Consider the following 18,020-nt stretch of genomic DNA (forward strand, 5'->3'; position numbering starts at 1 on the left):
TGCCGGCCGCCGCTCCACCCCCCCCCCCCAAATTTGTCAATCTTTTAAAAATTGAGAAAAAGAAAATTATAAGTCTGTGAGTGCCATTTCTGGTCATCTAGAGTTGCCATATCATAAATGTTCTTACCTTAGCCCCAACTATGATGGGGCTGAGGTGGTATACCCATCTGTAAAAGTCCCTCCCTGTCCCCTCCTGTTTCAAATTCCTGGATCATCCACTGATATATCATTTATTTTGTTGTCAAAAACATAGAATACAATGAAAAATATGATTAAAATATGAACACTTTTTAAGATCCCACCATAGAATTGGTGACCGGAACCCAAAAAGGCCCATTCACTTTCAGAAGTAGTTTATAGTACACCTATGGTACCGTAGGCCCAGCTTTCGCCTGACGTGGCGGGCAGCAGCTAACTAGTAGATAACTACAGTATATAAAGAGCTATTCAATAAGCAGCGAGGAGAGAAATGAAATTAAATGACTGCAACATGTACAGTACAAGCCAGCTACAGAAACAACCTAATGATGATGTTAATAATATAGTATTTCTATAAAAGTGATCTACATCAGAAGAGTGGTACCCACAGAGCATATGAATGGTCACAACAATAAAATAAAGGACAAACCACACGTTTACACCTTTCTTTTTATTCAATGTTATGCAATTAAATATATTTGTAATTTTATTGAAAGTGAATATCTGATGTTAAATGTTGAAAATGTTGTTCAAATATTTATGAATTAAACAGCTGATGTTTCCCCGCCAAAACTACTCTGAACAAAACAAAAAACAGAAGTTTTGGATTTAAAGATACCGTACAACAAAAAATAAACAAAATATTTCACTTCATATAAATGGTAAACTCTCTTTTGATACTAAAGATGTTTTTTTTTATGAATGTAGCATGTACAGGTAAATAACTGGCCTTAAGTCGTTGACATTCAATAGAAAATCCAAATTTTAAAAACTACTTTGATAAACTAAAAAAAATCGATGAGAATTACATTGATGAACTGCTAAATGGATTAAATCCAAATAAAAGTTGTGGGTTGGACAATGTCCCTCCAATATTTCTCAAAGATGGATCTTCTATTTTAAAAATCTCCATAACACATATTGTGGATCTATCAATTGAATCCAATATTAAGGTTCCTGATGATTTTAAAATAACAAGAGTTACACACCTCTTTAGAGGTGTGTAAAAAATGTTAGGTCTGATGTAGCTAACTATTGACCAATCCATATTATATGTTGTATTTCAAAAGTTATTGAAAGAACTGTCTATTATCAGCTGTCAAATTACAATTGAATTCCAATCAGGACTTCAATTGATCATACTTGACTGATACTTGTCTTATCCATCTATTGGACCATCTTAAAGAAAAAATATCAATAAAGATAAATGAAGTAAAGAACAAAATGTCAATAGGCTTATTTATCTTATTCCTAAAATATGTTGATATCAATTTATTAATAGTTTCATTAAAAGTCATGCAGTGTGCAATTCAAACAAACAATTTAGATATATACCGTATATACATATAGAGCAGGATCCTATCAAGTATTTAAAATTTTAAATAAAAATATGCTTGCATTTTGACTTTGTTCCCACTGAAGCACTCCCTCCCCCAACCCTTTTGGAAAGTCAAAAAAAGCATCCCCAAAATGCCTCGCAGGCTATTTTTGGGAGTCTAGAATACTAAAATTTCGCGGGGCATGCCACCGGACCACCTCCCGGGGCCCCCTACGGTAGTATCGTCTCAATCGGCCCCATTTTCAGGCCCCCCCACCTTTCGGACATCTTTGGATCCGCCCGTCATTTATAAATGTACCAAAATAACAGTGGCATTTACCTGGACACTTCAATCACAAAACAAAGTATCAAATTTTATTTGACAAAAATATGCAACATGCCTGAATATGGTCATGATGACATCACATCATAACCATATATAGGCACATCATGACTATATATGGTCATGATGACATCACATCATGACCATAATATATATTCACATTAGGACTATATATGGGCATACAACAGTTTTTTTTTCAAAGAGAATTTGATCATCTGGTCAGAGCTTAATAAATAACATATTTTATATCATTTGGATCGCCGTTTCTCCATCTTTTCTGTGACCGTAAGAATTCAAATCAACTTTAGATTCAGTACGCGGTAATTCCGAGTAAGGGGTCAGCATTGCATATGGCTTGTCACATGACACGTGGGTCAGAAACGGATAGTACTGACGATAGCACATGAACGCTATACTTAAACCGAGCACTGATCCAACCAGCACATCTGCAACAAAAAATGATATACACAGTAATTAGAAATGATGAATAATCAAAGATTAGTTATCAATATCCTCCCTACAGATAACTGGCTTATCATATCATATATTTTATATAATCATACTGTATATTATACTGTATTGTAAAGTTTAATGGAAATTTTTAATGATGATTCTATTATTAAATTTTATGTTTTTATAATAATTAGGATTGAGTCTATTGTTATAATTCTTATTGTCTTATCTAAATGTAAATCGTTTGTGTTCTATCTTAATGTAAATGAGGGGCAGCTGACTCATCGGAGTAATAGTGAATTTTTGCTTAAGCTGCCCCTGACCATTGTTGTTTGATTATGTATTGATTCTAATATTATTGTTTGATATTATCATCTTGGTCAAATAAAAAAATAAATTAAATATTTAATATGCATATATTTTTTGTTCAAATATTTTATTTTATGATGTGAAGTGCATAGAATCTTTATTGTGCATTATGCGCTATACTAGTGTAACATTATTATTACATTATTATTATTATTATTATTATTATTATTATTATTATTATTATTATTAATATTACTAATATTATTATTATTATACGACATCATGTTGAATTATTTATTAAAGTAATGTAAAATTCAGGTGTTTATTCAAATTAAAAATTTGTTAAAATAACTTTTTTTTATATCACCTTGCCAATGATGGTGGTAGTCTGCTGTTCTAGAAAGGGCGATCATCAACGCCCCAAACAACGGACTGATGCTTACGCATAACTTGAGGCCAGAGCCACGCCCTTGACTTTCAAACACATGTAATTTTCCCATTATGTATAAGGCAGTAAAAGTCAAACCACAAAAGGCAACTGTTAAAAAAAGAAAGGTCAGTAAATGACATTGTACGATTAATTTCTGTGACTTCTAATGTGCATACCAGTGACATAATAAATGGTGGATTCAAGGGGGGAGAGAGCCCAGCCGGCCATCTAGAGGTGCCATAATCACAAATTTTCTTATCTCAGCCACAACCATGGTGGATCTAAGGTGGTCTAAACCCCCTTGTCTGTGAAATTCCCTTCCTGGGCCCCTATATTTTAAATTCCTGAATCCACCACTGATAATAGTTAAACTCACAGGAAGAGTGGCCGCTTGGGAAGCTTTTTCTTCCCTCCATTACTATATCCATATCTCCTGTACAATGCAGATCATTCGTCATTTTTCCATCAGGAAAGCAACGCCAAAAGTAGTCAGGCCTTGGTCTAAAATAAGGAAATGAAAAACAGTAGTTATTAGTTTTACGGCTTCATTCTCACTCAGAATAACATATAAATTTGATATATCATCCTTTTTGAATAATGTAGTACAGTATAGAACAGGGGTTCTCAACTGGCGGCCTGCAGGAATAAGCCGAAAATAATATTTTCCGTTAGGCTTGGGCTTAGATTTCCAACCTTAATAATTCTGCATTCTGTTTTCCAGACTAGGCCTATATATTGCCCAACAAATTGTAGTGATTTAATCAATTACATCAAAAGAGCTATCACAGCAAACTGCAAAGAACACTTTAGGCCTCTTACCGATGACCACTGTGCGACTTTTGCATTACCAAACACATGGGTAACTTTCTTAGGTCAAGATGCCCTGTATGAGTGTCTAGTGCCATAATTTTTTTTTAATTGCTAATTCGCGTCAATTAGAGTTTCTGATTACCAAGATGATTTCCATTCATTTTTTTTATAACTTTTTTTTTCTTGCAGTTTTCTATATTATCACAATTAGACTTATTTACTAGCAATGTCTTCCTAACCTCTGTTTGTTTTAATGGTTATGTCCTCAATAAATAATTCCACTGTACAGTTTAAATTATTTTCATACCACATCTTATTTTGTCTGTAGGCTATTTTATATTACGTTAAACGTGTATATTAGCTTCATTGTTATGCAAATTATGTAAGCCTGTTTTTCAATTACTGTATATTCATTCATTATATATACAACTGAATAAAAAATAATAAATATCAGGATAATAAAAGCAACAGGCAACAGCTGCACATTTGAATAATGTTTAAACTAGAAAATATATTATAATATATGGTAATTACCTAACAAGTTTAATTGACACTATTATCAGTGGCAGATCCAAAATTTTTTTAAATAGAGGGGGCGAAGGGAGGTACTTTCACAAATACACCCACCTCACCACCCAACCATGGTTAGGTTGAGGTAAGAAAATTTATGATTATGGCACCTCTAGATGGCTGAAAATGGCACTCTCAGACCTTATTTGTTTAAGATTTTTCTTTTTGCTCCATTTTTTAACAAAAGGATTAACTGATAATATTAATATTTTTTTTAATAGTGAATGAAATCATGCAGCTGAACTTAAATCATAAATTTACCTCCCATAAATATTCTTGATGCTGTTTGTTATGATACCAGTAATAGGAAGGGCCAAGCCAACCGCTGAAATAAACAACATTTATTATCATATACACTCAAATTCACTGATTGTATAAATCAGAAAGTCTAAATTGATCTAGTTATTACTGGTATTATTTGTAATTAATTAACTAATATTAGATGTTCCAACTTACCTAGTGAAGCTTGAATTAAATCTGCTCTTTCTCCTCTCAGTGAAAAGAAAATAAATATAACTATTATAGGAGTAAACACGGATATACACTGAAAATAAGAGAAAACAAAACATTAAAACTTTTAAAATAGCAATGATAAAAAAATAATCTAAATAAAAGCAGTTACCTTTCAGAGCTGTTTTATTAATCCATCCAATTAAAGACCACAATTGGGACAGGGGTTTTCATGGTCTAACTTTGGTCTATTAATCAGAAAAATAAGATATTAAAGATGAAAAGATATAAGATCATAGCATTATGTGGGCTCTAGAAAGGTGGTCTTTACTGGAGGTGGTCTTTCATTAGGACAAATAAAAAAAAATATTGTGCTGGTCATGCCAGACCCACCCAAAATGTACAAAATTGAGGTTCGCCATTTTAGCTTTCTTTCACAACAAAAAATATTATTTTAATGAGAAAAAAAGGCTGGAATAGGTCTATCTTTCTGGACGGTAGGTGATGCGACAGTGTTATGCAATCATTCTGCTCTTCAATATAGAATTAAAAATGGTCTTTGTTGTATTTTTTTGTGTATTTTCTACTTTTTAGGCATAAACATATTATTGGTAATTAAAACTTCTCCTACCGACCTACCCATGGATTTTCCCAAAATGAGGCCAGCACAAGAATTTCTTCTTTTTTTTTGGCCTTACACAGGGACCTGTATTCCTATTATTGTTTTCAGATAACTCACTTCACTTCAAGGATATCAAGTTAAATAGGTTCAATAAATCTTTTGCTTTAATGAGGTATTGCACTAATTCCCACTTTTTTACAAGAATTTGATGCATTATAACAAACATTTTTTTTTAACAATATACATTTGTAAATTTTTGACTAGATATTTATGTAACAATCGCTTACTTCTCTTTAAATGTATTGTTTTTGAGTTGTTAAAGTGGGCCCTTTAGTATCAGCTATGCTGGAAAGGATCACCCACTTAAAATATAGTTGAAATTTTAAAAAAAATTAATAATAATAAATCAGGCCAATAAAACTAATTTGACTCCTTGATTGGCTGTCTTGAAAAATAAAAATAATGTTATATCTTAATTAATTGGTTTTTTTCTAAACAATTAATAAATGACATACAAACATGACTGAAGTTGTAACATAGCTTTCAGTGACAGGGTTTTTATATAGCCACATCTCCTCTGGTTGTATCATTCGTATGAATGGTTTCAATTCCTCTGTAATTCTGTGGAAAATAAAAAATATATTAAACTTCAGTGACAAATATTCATGGTAATAACATTCAAATTGAAAATGGCAGGAAATATAAAACATCACTTTGATTTTATCTGATAATATTTTGTTATTAATCAATAAAATTTACACTGTACTTACAAAAACACTACAATTAAAACCATGCGGAAAAATATCTCAAATACTGTAGAAACAGCACCACGGTTGATTTTGTATCTACAAGGCATGATGAGGTGAGGGGTTGAGGACAATCACATCATAGACGTCGACCTTCAAATTCACATTATTCTAACAATATTAACAGGCATGATTTGAGGGAAAATCTGTGAAATTAATAATGATAAAAGGTTAATGTTTTTTGAATTTATAAAGTGTATACTAGGCCTAGGCCTACATGGTCTCTATGCGGAGAATGGGAAAAAAGATATATAAGGGCCTAGGCCCTATATAGGCTAGATAGTAGTAAAACATTAACAACAGCCCTACTATAGGCTAGATAGTAGTATAACATTAATAACAAGAACATTAAAGAACTTTAAATATTCATAGTCCTGAACTAGCCTAGTAGTACAGTAGAACTAGGCCTAGGCCTAGGGACCTACTGTAGCTAGGAAAGCTAGGCCATAGATAGGCCTAGGCCTAGGAGGAGTTATTATATTAAATGATACGGTTTACTCTCTCAGCTCAGCACAGCTGCAACCACTGCAGCAGTGTCTGGCTAAACTGGTCACTAACAAGTCAAACAAGCCTAAGCTTAATCTTAGGCCTAGCCTAGACCATGGGACCAACCATGGCTAGCCTAGGCCTAACCTTGCTTAGCAGGCCACCTGCGCATTGGCGTCCTGGGCCCTGCCCTGGCTGGTGGAGCCTAGGAATGGGCCTATTGTCCTAGCTAGAAAAATATGAGGCTAGCTAGGCCTAGGCCCAGAAGGTCGGAAGTTATCATAATGTAAAAAGAAAAAAAATCAGAAATAACAGTAGAGAAAAGAAACAGTAGGCCTACGCTAAAACTGATAAAGGAACCTTTAAAAGTTCTTTTCCACTTCGACCACAGTTGTTTACGACGTCGTCGTACGTGTCTATCATGTTCCTCTGGTCACCAGAGTCTGGTGATTAGCCAAGCATGACAATTAACATTTGACCTTTGTTTCCATAACAGCCAAGTACACTACTGGAAAGGCTACTTAAAAATAATTAAGATGCTATCGTTCTTTATCATAATATATTATTCATGTACTGATGTTAACTTACTGCATGACACGCAAGCAACTGGGGATATACAATAACGTCTAGGTGAGTATGTCCCTCGAAGCTTTCCAAGCATCATTTCTTCTTGCTAGCTCTGCTGACACCCTCGGTTTCCACTACCAGAAGACGTCTTCAGCTAAAATACTTGAGGACATCAAGTCTTATGGAGGATTACGTGGAGTCACAGTTCAGCCCCCGAAATGGAAGGCAAGTGAGGGTACGGTACTGCATATTGCATCTGCGTTAGCCCTTAGCACTGAAAAAACGGGGGATACACTCTTAAACGAATTTGCTGTGCAATATGTGGCAGGGATGGATGCTATGGATGATAGAATTCCTGGAACTGTGTTGCTTGATTGGACTGGTAAGCTTCGCCCCCGTGAAATTTATGGCTACAGATTACCATTTGACAGCCATGCAAAGGACAACTGCGCAGCCATACGTGCCATGTGTATTGGTTTAGTATTCGTTAAGCCACATTATCTACCCAAGTTGATAAGTGTTGCTATTGAAAGTGGTCGTATAACTCATCATAATCCATCCGCTTATCTGGGAGCCTTAACTGCAGCTCTGTTTACATCTTATGCAGTTCGAGGAATCGAACCCCGAGAATGGGGAGCTAGACTGATAGCCGTACTCCCAAAGGCACTCGAGTATGTTATTGGAACTGGGCACTTTGTGGATGAAAATAAGAACGCTTGGTCAGAGTTCGAGCAAAAATGGACAGAGTATTTAAAAGTGAGACAAATAACAGATGGAGAAAGCAAACCCAAGTTTCCAAAGAAGTATGGATTAAAAGAAAGGGTAATTCTCTTTCAGAACTTTGCAGGCACAAAAGTCCCTGGAGCACATGGATATGATGCGACTATCATAGCGTAAGTAGCATGCATCTCTACCAGAATAATGGATCTTTCAGAGTGACAATTAAACTTCTGACCAATAAGAATGAAGCAAGAAAATCATGTGTTGTCCCCACAGCACACTTGTTTACATTGTAGTTTTGTGGGACCTAGCAACAATATCAAAGAGGCAGGGGGCTTTAGATCCATTATAGGTTTTATAGGATCCATTATAGGTTTCTCTGATATCAAATTTTACTTAGGATTTCTGCAAGAATTCACTGCTGGACCACCTCATGAATAATTTGATATACAGTATTTACAGTTGGCGTATCTAGGGGAGCACCAGTCCGCGAGCTAGGTCCCCTTACCAAATCGTTGAGGCCCCCATCAGTCCCCCCATTTAAAACTCCAAGGAGACACCACTGTATATTTATAAATCAGTTTACCATAATTAAATAATATTTGATAATGCACTGTAATATGTTCATCCAGCCCTCATTAATAATAATTATTATTGAAGTGTATTGTTGTGAATATTGATTTCACCTCATGAATATGTATTAATCTGAATTCATATCATCTTTTATTAGGTATGATGCAATTCTGTCATCTGGAAATAGCTGGGAAGATCTGTGCAAGAATGCTGTATTTCATGGCGGTGCAGGTCATGCGAGCGGTAGCCTGGCCGCTGCCTGGTGGGGCGCCATATATGGGCTTAGCCTAGTGCCAAAGACAAACTATGAAAGCATTGAGTATTATGACTGTCTTATTGGTCTGGGGAGTAAGTTATATGAACTAAGTTGGTGAAATGAGTGTTCAGAATCCAACAGTAATTATAATTTCCAATGTTTCATTATTTATTATATTTATATCGTAATGTATTGCATCAAAGTAGCAGCTTATAGAATGAGGATGTGGATGCCTTTTACCTCTAATGTGCCAAAATAAATATTATAACCAGTATTATTATTAATAATTATTCTATTACTAGTTTGGTTAAATATTACTACTATTTGAATATTGGTATTAGGCCTACTAGTGTAATTTACTATCAACTACCGGTATATTATTTACAAACAGTATTAACTAATAAAAATGCGAGTACACTCTATTAATAGAGATATGCACAGTACTGGAAGATGATGAGGATTATGAAATGAATTATTTTTATAAATTTACATCTTCTCATCAGATTTATCTTCTTAAAGTAGATGTTTAGAATCAGCTTTGTCATTATTAAACCTTGTAGTTGGTATCAAAAATATGTTTTATAGGCAGCAATAGATACATGAGTGTTTGCGTTCCCACAATGTGACTGAAGAATCTAGCTAGGGCTCAACAACACAACAAACTGAACTACTGTAAAACCTCGAATAGAAGCTCAATGGGCTTGGAGAAGAAGCCCATTTCGAATTAAAGTAGTTTGCAAAAGTAGCCTACAGGCTTCTTTTCAAGATAGCATAGGCCTTTTTTTCGAGATAGTACAGTACATACACTGTACATGAATTTCAAAGAAACAAATAAATTAAAAACGCACTTGGTTATACAGTAATTTAGGTGCATGATTTAATGCCGCGCCGGTTAATACACGCTGTGATACAGATTGATGTTACAGTGGCCCTATTTATTGTTTTGTAATAGTAATTATAAAAAATGTACAGCACTATTTTGAAAAGAAGCCCCCCACCCACCTCTTTACTTTGCTAATGTAGTTTCGAAAAGAATTCCAACTCGAAAAGAAGCCCATCGAAGTTTTACGGTATATCCGAACAAACATGTAAGTGTGAGGTCCAGATTTGGCTGTCTCCCTCCCAGTCTAATGGGGTGGGGTACGTTGGTCACGTTTTGCTACTACATTTTTAAATTTCAATACAAAAAATACCAATGCCATGCTTTGAAGTAAGAAAAAATAGAATACAAATATGTGCACCCCTCACCACCCTCCCCACCCCCCGTGAAACATTCTGGATTGCCCCTGCTAGATCGTACCTCAACTACTTCTTAGCAACCTTTGGTTAAAGATGTATTCACAACTAATCCGAACTTTCGGATCAGGAGACCAAATCGATCAGAAAATCTAATAATTAATAATAGAATAGAGACGATGGACGTTCGGTTCTTTGGAAACGAGGTCCGGAATTTCGGGTTGGATCCGATGTGAATGCAGCTTACAGCTTTGACTATCAAATTTTATGTGACAAGCATTGTGATGTGCCTATGGGTACGATGACTTCATATCACATATCAATTAGTATCTTAAAAAAATGAACGTGTTCTACTCTTATGTTCCGTCACATTTTATGCAACGCATCTTTGATGAAATTTGATAATGAGACAAAGATTAAGAGACCTGGTACCTTTGAATGATACAACTTGAAATAACGCTACGGTAACGCAATATGTTTTATTGATCCAATTGTACATAATTTCTTCCCTTTTGTACAATAACGATAATAAATTATTCATAGCATAGCTCAATATCTGCTAAACAATTAAATATTTTCTTTAGCTGGTATATTAGATCAATTTTTACGTCCTACTAATTAATTATTTGACTTCGAATGTAGAGCTAGAAATATTAGCGTATTCACATCCGCCACACGATAACTTAAGGTTGCTATATCTCACGAATTGCATGGCGGCGTAACGATGATCACGGGCCCGGGGGTCGGGGAGGGGACCGTGTTTGGGCCCATGTCTTGAAAGTAGCAGATGGGATGGTAGTCTATTTGATTGAATCCCCTCCCTAATTTACAAAATTATTAATATTAAGGCCAAAAGACTGAATGAAGAAATGTCAATACCGTTTAAAATAATTACCGTATATTGTGCCTAAAACCATGGAGGTATTATAGTAAAGTAGAATAATACCTCCGTTCTTTGACCCACGCCCTTTACACTGAGACGTTTATACATATCCTGTTTACACAAAAGGAGAGATTATTCCTATAAGGGAAAAAAGGTCATGAATGAGGATTTGGATGCTCCCGAACGATTTGCAAAACTCCACGTTGTTCGCAAATTCACATTAAAGGCCTAAATTGTTCTCGTAAAATGCTAAAACCCAAAGCTTAGTGCAACATTTGAGAAAGAGCTCTTGTAGGCATAAGAAGTGTGTTTACCCTGCGCCCCACTAACAATAATATTAATAACACTGATACACATGCCTATTTCATAGTGTGATTATACGTATTGTGCCTACAATCACAATATATTCACCACTTTCAACAAGTGGAATATAAAAATATAAACGAAAATTCATACACAACATGTGATTAATAGCCCATTGCTTACTGCTGAGTCTACATTCTCTGTCATTTGCGAAACTCGCACTTCGGAAATTAACGTTAAAGGCCTAAATTTCTCTCGTAAAATGCTAAAACCCAAATGTTAGTGCAACATTTTGAGAAAGAGCTCTTGTAGGCATAAGAAGTGTGTTTACCCTGCGCCCCACTGACATTAACATTAATAACACTGATACACATGCCTGTTTCATTTATATATATTGTAGTGTAATTACATGTATTGTACATACAACAATTGCAATATATTCACCGATATAAACGAAAATTCACGCACAACACGATTCATAACCATTGCTTACCGCAGAGTCTACATTCTCTGTCATTTATAACACAGGTTGTCTTTGGTTCTCACAAATACATAACATCTAAATATATATATATTTATTTATAGTAAATTTACATATGTATTTACATAATAATTTCTATGTCGCATCAGTTACATCAACCTATTCACTGCTGTTAGGTCCACATACGGCATATTATGGTTATGGATACATCTTGCATGGCCATTTCGGCCCTTAATAGAATAATAATAATATACGATGTTAAATGTACTCACTATAGATATATTTCTTCCGTCTCCAGGATATATTTGATGTACACAATAACATCATTTATACTGAAGAGATCCGGGAGACGGAAGAAGTATTTATAGTGAGTACAATTAACATCGTAATTTATATTATTATTTTATGAAGGGCGTGTACAAAATGTTCCCATAACCATAATAATTTCTTCACCAGATATCCAAAATTTACACCAATGTGCAACCAAAATTTCAGTGTTATGGGTATTCGTGACTTAGTAGAAAGAGTATCGTAGTAATGATGATAACGCAGACGGGGGAACTCATGCATATATTAGCCGATCCCACTGGCAGTTCTGTGTAGAGAACGAAATTAGTAAATCAATTAACTAATGCATGCATCAATATTGACATGATGATGATCAAGATGATTATGATGATGATGATGACGATGAAAAGGATTGTGATGTAATGACGATGATTAAGTATGTCATGATCTATTTGAATGAATGATAAAATGAAGACTGAATGATGATTATTGCACTAATGATAATTCTTGATATCACAACATAATTATGGCATGACAATAATGACAATCATTGCTATTATGACGAATAATATGTAATTTATTCGTCATTTCATTCTTTCAATAGATTAAAAAATAAATCATCAAGGGAGTCCTTTTGTGATGCAAATGATGATGGCAGATCATAATATACCATAATGATGACAAAATACTTTGATACTGATTACGATTGCAAAATAAGCAAGCCATAACTAAAAAGCATAATATAAAGCGAAACAACATGCATTCCTGATATCCATTTCGGAATTATCCAGTGGAAATGAATGATGTATTCCTAACAGAAAAAGAATACCCAGGGGTATAATACAAAAACAAAACTGATGTCGTTGCGGGCCATTTGTTAGAAGATTTTAACGAAAAGGTAGCATGCATTTAGTTTTTGTAATGGTGTATTGGACCTACATTATTGGTTGCAACATAAGCACAATACATAATATGATACGGTTTTAAAATTGTTAGAATGTTAGTTTAAAACAACAAGTGCACATTCTTACCCATGTTAAACCCACTAGATATTTAATTAAATTAACCCAGATAATTAATTATTCCGATACCATGGTTTAAATGTGTGACAACCGTGTAGGTAGTTAAACTATGGTGTGTTATAGGTTGCTTAAACTGGAATTTTCAAAAGATAACAGTTTGTCATTAAGGGAACTTTCATTGTCCCTTGACAAATGGTTCTTCCCTCTTTTCATTATGAGGGCCAAAAGACGCCGGGTTCTTGTTGTGACTGATTGCGGCGGAGCGCCTTCTCCGGTTGTTGTTAGTGTTTCTTTTCGGTTTGTGTTCAGGTTTTTTATGTTTAAACTTACCATCTTTTTTTATGCATTTGCATGTGCTAATATCCCCAACAAAGTTTTTGGAGCAAGTCAGTTGACAGATTGTGGGAGTGGTGGTCATATTAATTGTATTTTGTTGTTCTGTGGCTGTAATTGTTTCTCTACTATCGACGTCAGTTGAAACGGTCACCGGTGGATGGGTTGACCATTCGGTTGATTCGTGGGCTGATGCAATGGTTGATGCTTGGGCTGATGGAATGGTTGACGCTTGAGTTGACGCTCGGATTGACGCTTGGGTTGATCCTTTGCTTGACGCTTGCGTTAAGTCTTGGTTGGTTGATTCTTGGGTTGATGCATGGATTGGCGCTTGTGTTGACACTTGGGTTGACGTTTGGGTTGACGCTTGCGTTGACGCTTGATTTGGCGTTTGGGTTGATACTTGGGCTGATGTTTGGTTTGATGGTTGGGTTGACACTTGGGTTGACTCTTGTGTAGATTCTTGGGTTGACATTTGAATTGATGGTTGGGTGGTTGATGGTTGGGTGGTTGATGGTTGGGTAGTTGATGGTTGGGTGGTTGATGGTTGGGTAGTTAAAGGTTGGGTGGTTGATGACGTAGTGGTTGGTGCATTGGTGATTGATGGTTGGCTGGTTGATGATTTGTTGGTTGATGGTTGGGTGATTGATCGTTGGTTGGTTGATACATTGGTGGTTGATGCTTGGGTTGACATTTGAATTAATGATTGTGTAGTTGATGGTTTGGTGTTTGGTGTATGGGTGGTTGATGGTTTGTTGGTTGATGATTGGGTGGTTGACGGTTTGTTGGTTGATGTTTGGGTGGTTGATGGTTTGGTGGTTGATACATGGTTGGTTGATGGTTGGGTGGTTGATGGTTTGTTGGTTGGTGGTTGGGTTGTTGATGGTCGGGTGGTTGATACATGGTTGGTTGATGGTTGGGTAGTTGATACTTGGGTGATTGATGCTTGGGTTGTTGATGCCTGGGTTGACGCTCGGATTGACGAACTAGTTGTTGCTCGGGTTGACGCATTAGTTGACGCTTTGGTGGTTGATTCTGAGGTGGCTGATGCTTGAGTGGATGGCGCTTTGGTGGTTGACGCTTGGGTGGATGACGCTTGGGTGGTTGATGCTTGGGTTGTTACAATATTTTCTGCGGTGTTGCAAGTACCAAAGCAATTATAGCAATGCATGCAAAGCACAAACAAAGTAATATAATGATAAATAAAAAATACCAGCATGCAATACAAACTTTATCAATTTCAGTGACAAAAAAATAGGTTAATAACGATATACAGCGCTCTGAGGTTAGCTTATATGGCGCTAGCAAGCACGTATATATTATTATTTTTATTATTCCTTTGGTGGAAACTCCACTCTGAATAAGCCCATTCGTGGTTTGAATTGCACCTGCGAATGCCCGTATCCAAGGCCAATCCACAGCCTATGTTGTGTGTATGTTTGTTTATGTCGCTTGACTTTGATACAGGCATGCGCAATTCAAACTACGAATTGGCTTATTAAGAGTTATATTATCTTTGAATTAAATATTAGAACATTTTTCCTTGCCAATTAATAAAGTGACGCATAAATATGCCTATATTCTTTGCATAGTTTTACTTTAATATCCTTAAACTTGATTACCAGCAAATTGAAGGATGTTTAAATAAAACTTCTGTAAATTAATGCAAACTGGGTTGATTTATTTCCTGATTGAATGAAGTTAATTGATTTGGTCTATTTTAATGAGCAATATAATTTTTAATTTATTTTGAGGTGGTTTATTTTGCATCCTTCACAGACTATAAATTCAAGGTTAGGATAGGCGCCTCTTGTACCATGTTAAATATTACTTTTCTATATTTGAGTGAAATAAAATAAAAAGTAATTGCTTATTAAAACTTAAGCATTGCACAGCTTTTGAACTCACCGCATACTGTTCCTGTATATCCATCTGAGCATGCGCATGTGCAAGTTTCTACAGTTAAATATCCGCCATTTTGACAAGTTTTCCCATCGCATACATTCGTTACTACGTACTCTATAAGTTGTGACATAGATATCAGAATCAAATAAACAAAGCAATTAGACGCCATGAATGGTGTTGAGCACATGCAGCGTGATAAATGATGATCTCACCATCTTTGTGTTGCACGCGCAAAAAGCCTAAACGCGCAGTGATGTTCATTGAACCGCAATGTAGGCGCGTCTTGGGCATATACTTGTGCTGGAGAGACAATTTGTTCAATGACTAGGCCTATGTACAGTTAATGATCAATGAATGATGCATTTGTTTTCGATATGCATAGGCCTACGTGACGGTTTAAACAACTCACCACAAACATCTCCCGAAAATCCGTCTTGACATTCGCAAATACAGGAAACTGTATCTAATTGTCCACCATTTTTACATATTTTTCCATCGCAAGGACACTCGTAACTGTTCTCATCCGTCAGTAGTTCTAACACGTATAGAAATTATGAATATAATAGTTATTCTCTCTACTTTCACTTTCTGGTTTTTAATTAGGACTGAGAAATATAATGAAAGTTTATACCGGACAAATGGACTCCTAGCCTAACGCTATGAAACATATCAGTTTTGGAGTTGACAATACGCTTTTATTTTTTCTACAAAACAAAATTTGTATTAACATCTTGATACCACCGAAATGGAGAAGTTCATTACAAAAGAAACAAGAGCAGTCATTCCATAGAGTGCATACCTCCGCCCTGTGTCTGAATGCAGTAACAGCAATACGCAGGGCCGTGTATGATGGGCAAAACTGCAGCATACCCTCAATGAAATATTCAAGCACATTATTTTGTTGGATGCTGCAGAATACCATAAAGAAAATTATGGAATCGCCCATCGTATCTAGGTACTGTACATTGTTTTCTTGAGTGCTGTCTGAATAGGGCGGTTCCATCATTTTAATTCGAATTTGCATGACCCTCATGACCTTGTCCTTTGACATTTTCTTCTGAAAATTGAGTGGTGTCTTTTTCTATTATTATGTACCACTACTGTATATCCTCATAATTAATTAGGACCATGTGATTGCTTTAATGATTTTGTTTCCCAATTTTTCCTGTCACATTTGCCATAATAAGTGAATATTATTGAGATCGATCAAGGCACAGAAGATGAATAAAGCTTACCACAAACACCGCACATGGCAGGGCATCCATTTTTGACGTATGAGTAACGTTCACACTGTGGCTTGTACCAACCGTTGTTACAATGTTTACTGGTATCTTCACATGTTTCTGTAAACCAACACATTATTATAGCGACAAGTCAGAGGCAGTGGGGGTATAGGAGATGAGTGGGGTTGGCGGAAAATATTCTCTTTCTTATGCAAAATTTTAATTTAATCTTGATTGTACTTTCTTGTGTCAATCAAATTTTACAACTGACCAATAAAAACGTGTTATTTAATTGCCAAGAATACGCGCATGTCCTACAAACATTGGATTTTACGTATTTTGTAACTTTAAGATCCCACACATTAGCAACATTATGCAAGGAGCTGGGCTTAGCAAAAAAAGCTTCATGGGCTACGGCCCTGGTCCTTAATAGGCGGCCCGCGGGCCAAATTTGGCCATAAAATCTGGCAGTGTGAAAAAAATGAAATTAAACACTCATAATAAAGTAAATTATTTGATAAATAATTTTCCCATTATAAGTTGATACATAAACGCAGCCCCTGGGCCATGTCTACTGACAACATTTAAGGAACGATCACGCGTGTGGACATGACCTTTACTGCAAGTCTTTAGGAGCTGGTAGCCTATATTGTAGACCTAGAGCTTAAAGCTTACGAACACACTTTGATACAGTACATCTAAAAAGAAAGTAAAAAATGACCACCGAGCACTGAGAGATTAAAAATGAACACGGAATCTGAAGAAAAGCAACGAAGTGAATGGTATGTAAATTTCAAATCATCAGACCCGTAGCGTGTGTGTGGGAGTGGGGGTTAATTACGACGAACCGCCCAAAAACTGGAGAAGGTCTGCATTTAAAACGAAAAATTGATATTCGTAGATATATTTACAATTTTCTCCAGCGTATCGGAGATCATAGAAGCCAAAGAGTCCCACTCAAACGAACCTCCCGCATATTAAGGTTTGTATTTTGTTGTTTGTTTTATTTCCATTTTGATACATATTTCGATTCCGATTATGTTTATAGAATACACAAATAAATGTAAATATAATAAAGTATAGTTTCAATATTTATAAATACACACATGTTAATGGCCGTTTTGGGCTTCTTTCTATATCTAATAAGCCGGAAAAATTCACTCACTCCCTTTCTGGGCCAATTACCTGTACTAGTTGTAAGCTATTATTTATTATTATTATTATTATTATAATACACAAATAAATAATAATAATAATAAATAAGCTATTACTATGAAAAATATATGAAACGTTCCCACAAATGGGTTCCCACGGGACTCAGGTTGAAGCACGAGACACGCTCTTTGTACGCCGCCTTCAGTTATTTATCTTGTTTACATGTAGGAAATAGTTTCGTACTTATTCATCCTCCATGGTTTAACTATCAGTATTAACA

At 35.5% G+C, this 18,020-nt stretch overlaps 3 protein-coding genes across 5 annotated transcripts; 1 reads left to right on the forward strand and 2 right to left on the reverse strand.

The window, feature by feature from the left end:
- Nucleotides 1-634: 634 nt before the first annotated feature.
- LOC117105667 (phospholipid phosphatase 5-like) lies at nucleotides 635-7,235 on the reverse strand. 2 transcript variants are annotated; one of them, XM_033246873.1, is made up of 8 exons: nucleotides 7,156-7,235; nucleotides 6,274-6,455; nucleotides 6,019-6,124; nucleotides 4,888-4,975; nucleotides 4,693-4,756; nucleotides 3,428-3,552; nucleotides 2,989-3,159; nucleotides 635-2,305 (listed from the first exon to the last, which is right to left on the reverse strand). In XM_033246873.1, the coding sequence occupies exons 2-8, from the start codon at nucleotides 6,357-6,359 to the stop codon at nucleotides 2,103-2,105; spliced, it is 843 nt and encodes a 280-aa protein (XP_033102764.1). In that variant the 5' UTR covers nucleotides 6,360-6,455; nucleotides 7,156-7,235; the 3' UTR covers nucleotides 635-2,102. The 2 variants fall into 2 exon arrangements, with proteins under 2 accessions (XP_033102764.1, XP_033102765.1); XM_033246874.1 differs by having other exon boundaries at nucleotides 7,136-7,233.
- A 17-nt stretch (nucleotides 7,236-7,252) lies between these two features.
- On the forward strand, nucleotides 7,253-10,369 carry LOC117105666 (protein ADP-ribosylarginine hydrolase-like). Its single transcript, XM_033246872.1, has 2 exons — nucleotides 7,253-8,255; nucleotides 8,813-10,369. The coding sequence occupies exons 1-2, from the start codon at nucleotides 7,432-7,434 to the stop codon at nucleotides 9,027-9,029; spliced, it is 1,041 nt and encodes a 346-aa protein (XP_033102763.1). The 5' UTR covers nucleotides 7,253-7,431; the 3' UTR covers nucleotides 9,030-10,369.
- A 238-nt stretch (nucleotides 10,370-10,607) lies between these two features.
- On the reverse strand, nucleotides 10,608-17,765 carry LOC117105665 (flocculation protein FLO11-like). Of its 2 annotated transcripts, XM_033246871.1 has the most exons (5): nucleotides 16,598-17,765; nucleotides 15,772-15,897; nucleotides 15,366-15,476; nucleotides 13,455-14,588; nucleotides 10,608-12,409 (listed from the first exon to the last, which is right to left on the reverse strand). In XM_033246871.1, the coding sequence occupies exons 1-5, from the start codon at nucleotides 16,719-16,721 to the stop codon at nucleotides 12,312-12,314; spliced, it is 1,593 nt and encodes a 530-aa protein (XP_033102762.1). In that variant the 5' UTR covers nucleotides 16,722-17,765; the 3' UTR covers nucleotides 10,608-12,311. The 2 variants fall into 2 exon arrangements, with proteins under 2 accessions (XP_033102762.1, XP_033102761.1); XM_033246870.1 differs by having other exon boundaries at nucleotides 10,608-14,588.
- Nucleotides 17,766-18,020: the final 255 nt, after the last annotated feature.

The sequence above is a fragment of the Anneissia japonica genome, unplaced genomic scaffold (genome assembly GCF_011630105.1).
Source record: "Anneissia japonica isolate Jap-2015-1 unplaced genomic scaffold, ASM1163010v1 scaffold287754_len4335492_cov202, whole genome shotgun sequence".
Classification (NCBI taxonomy): Eukaryota; Metazoa; Echinodermata; class Crinoidea; order Comatulida; family Comatulidae; genus Anneissia; species Anneissia japonica.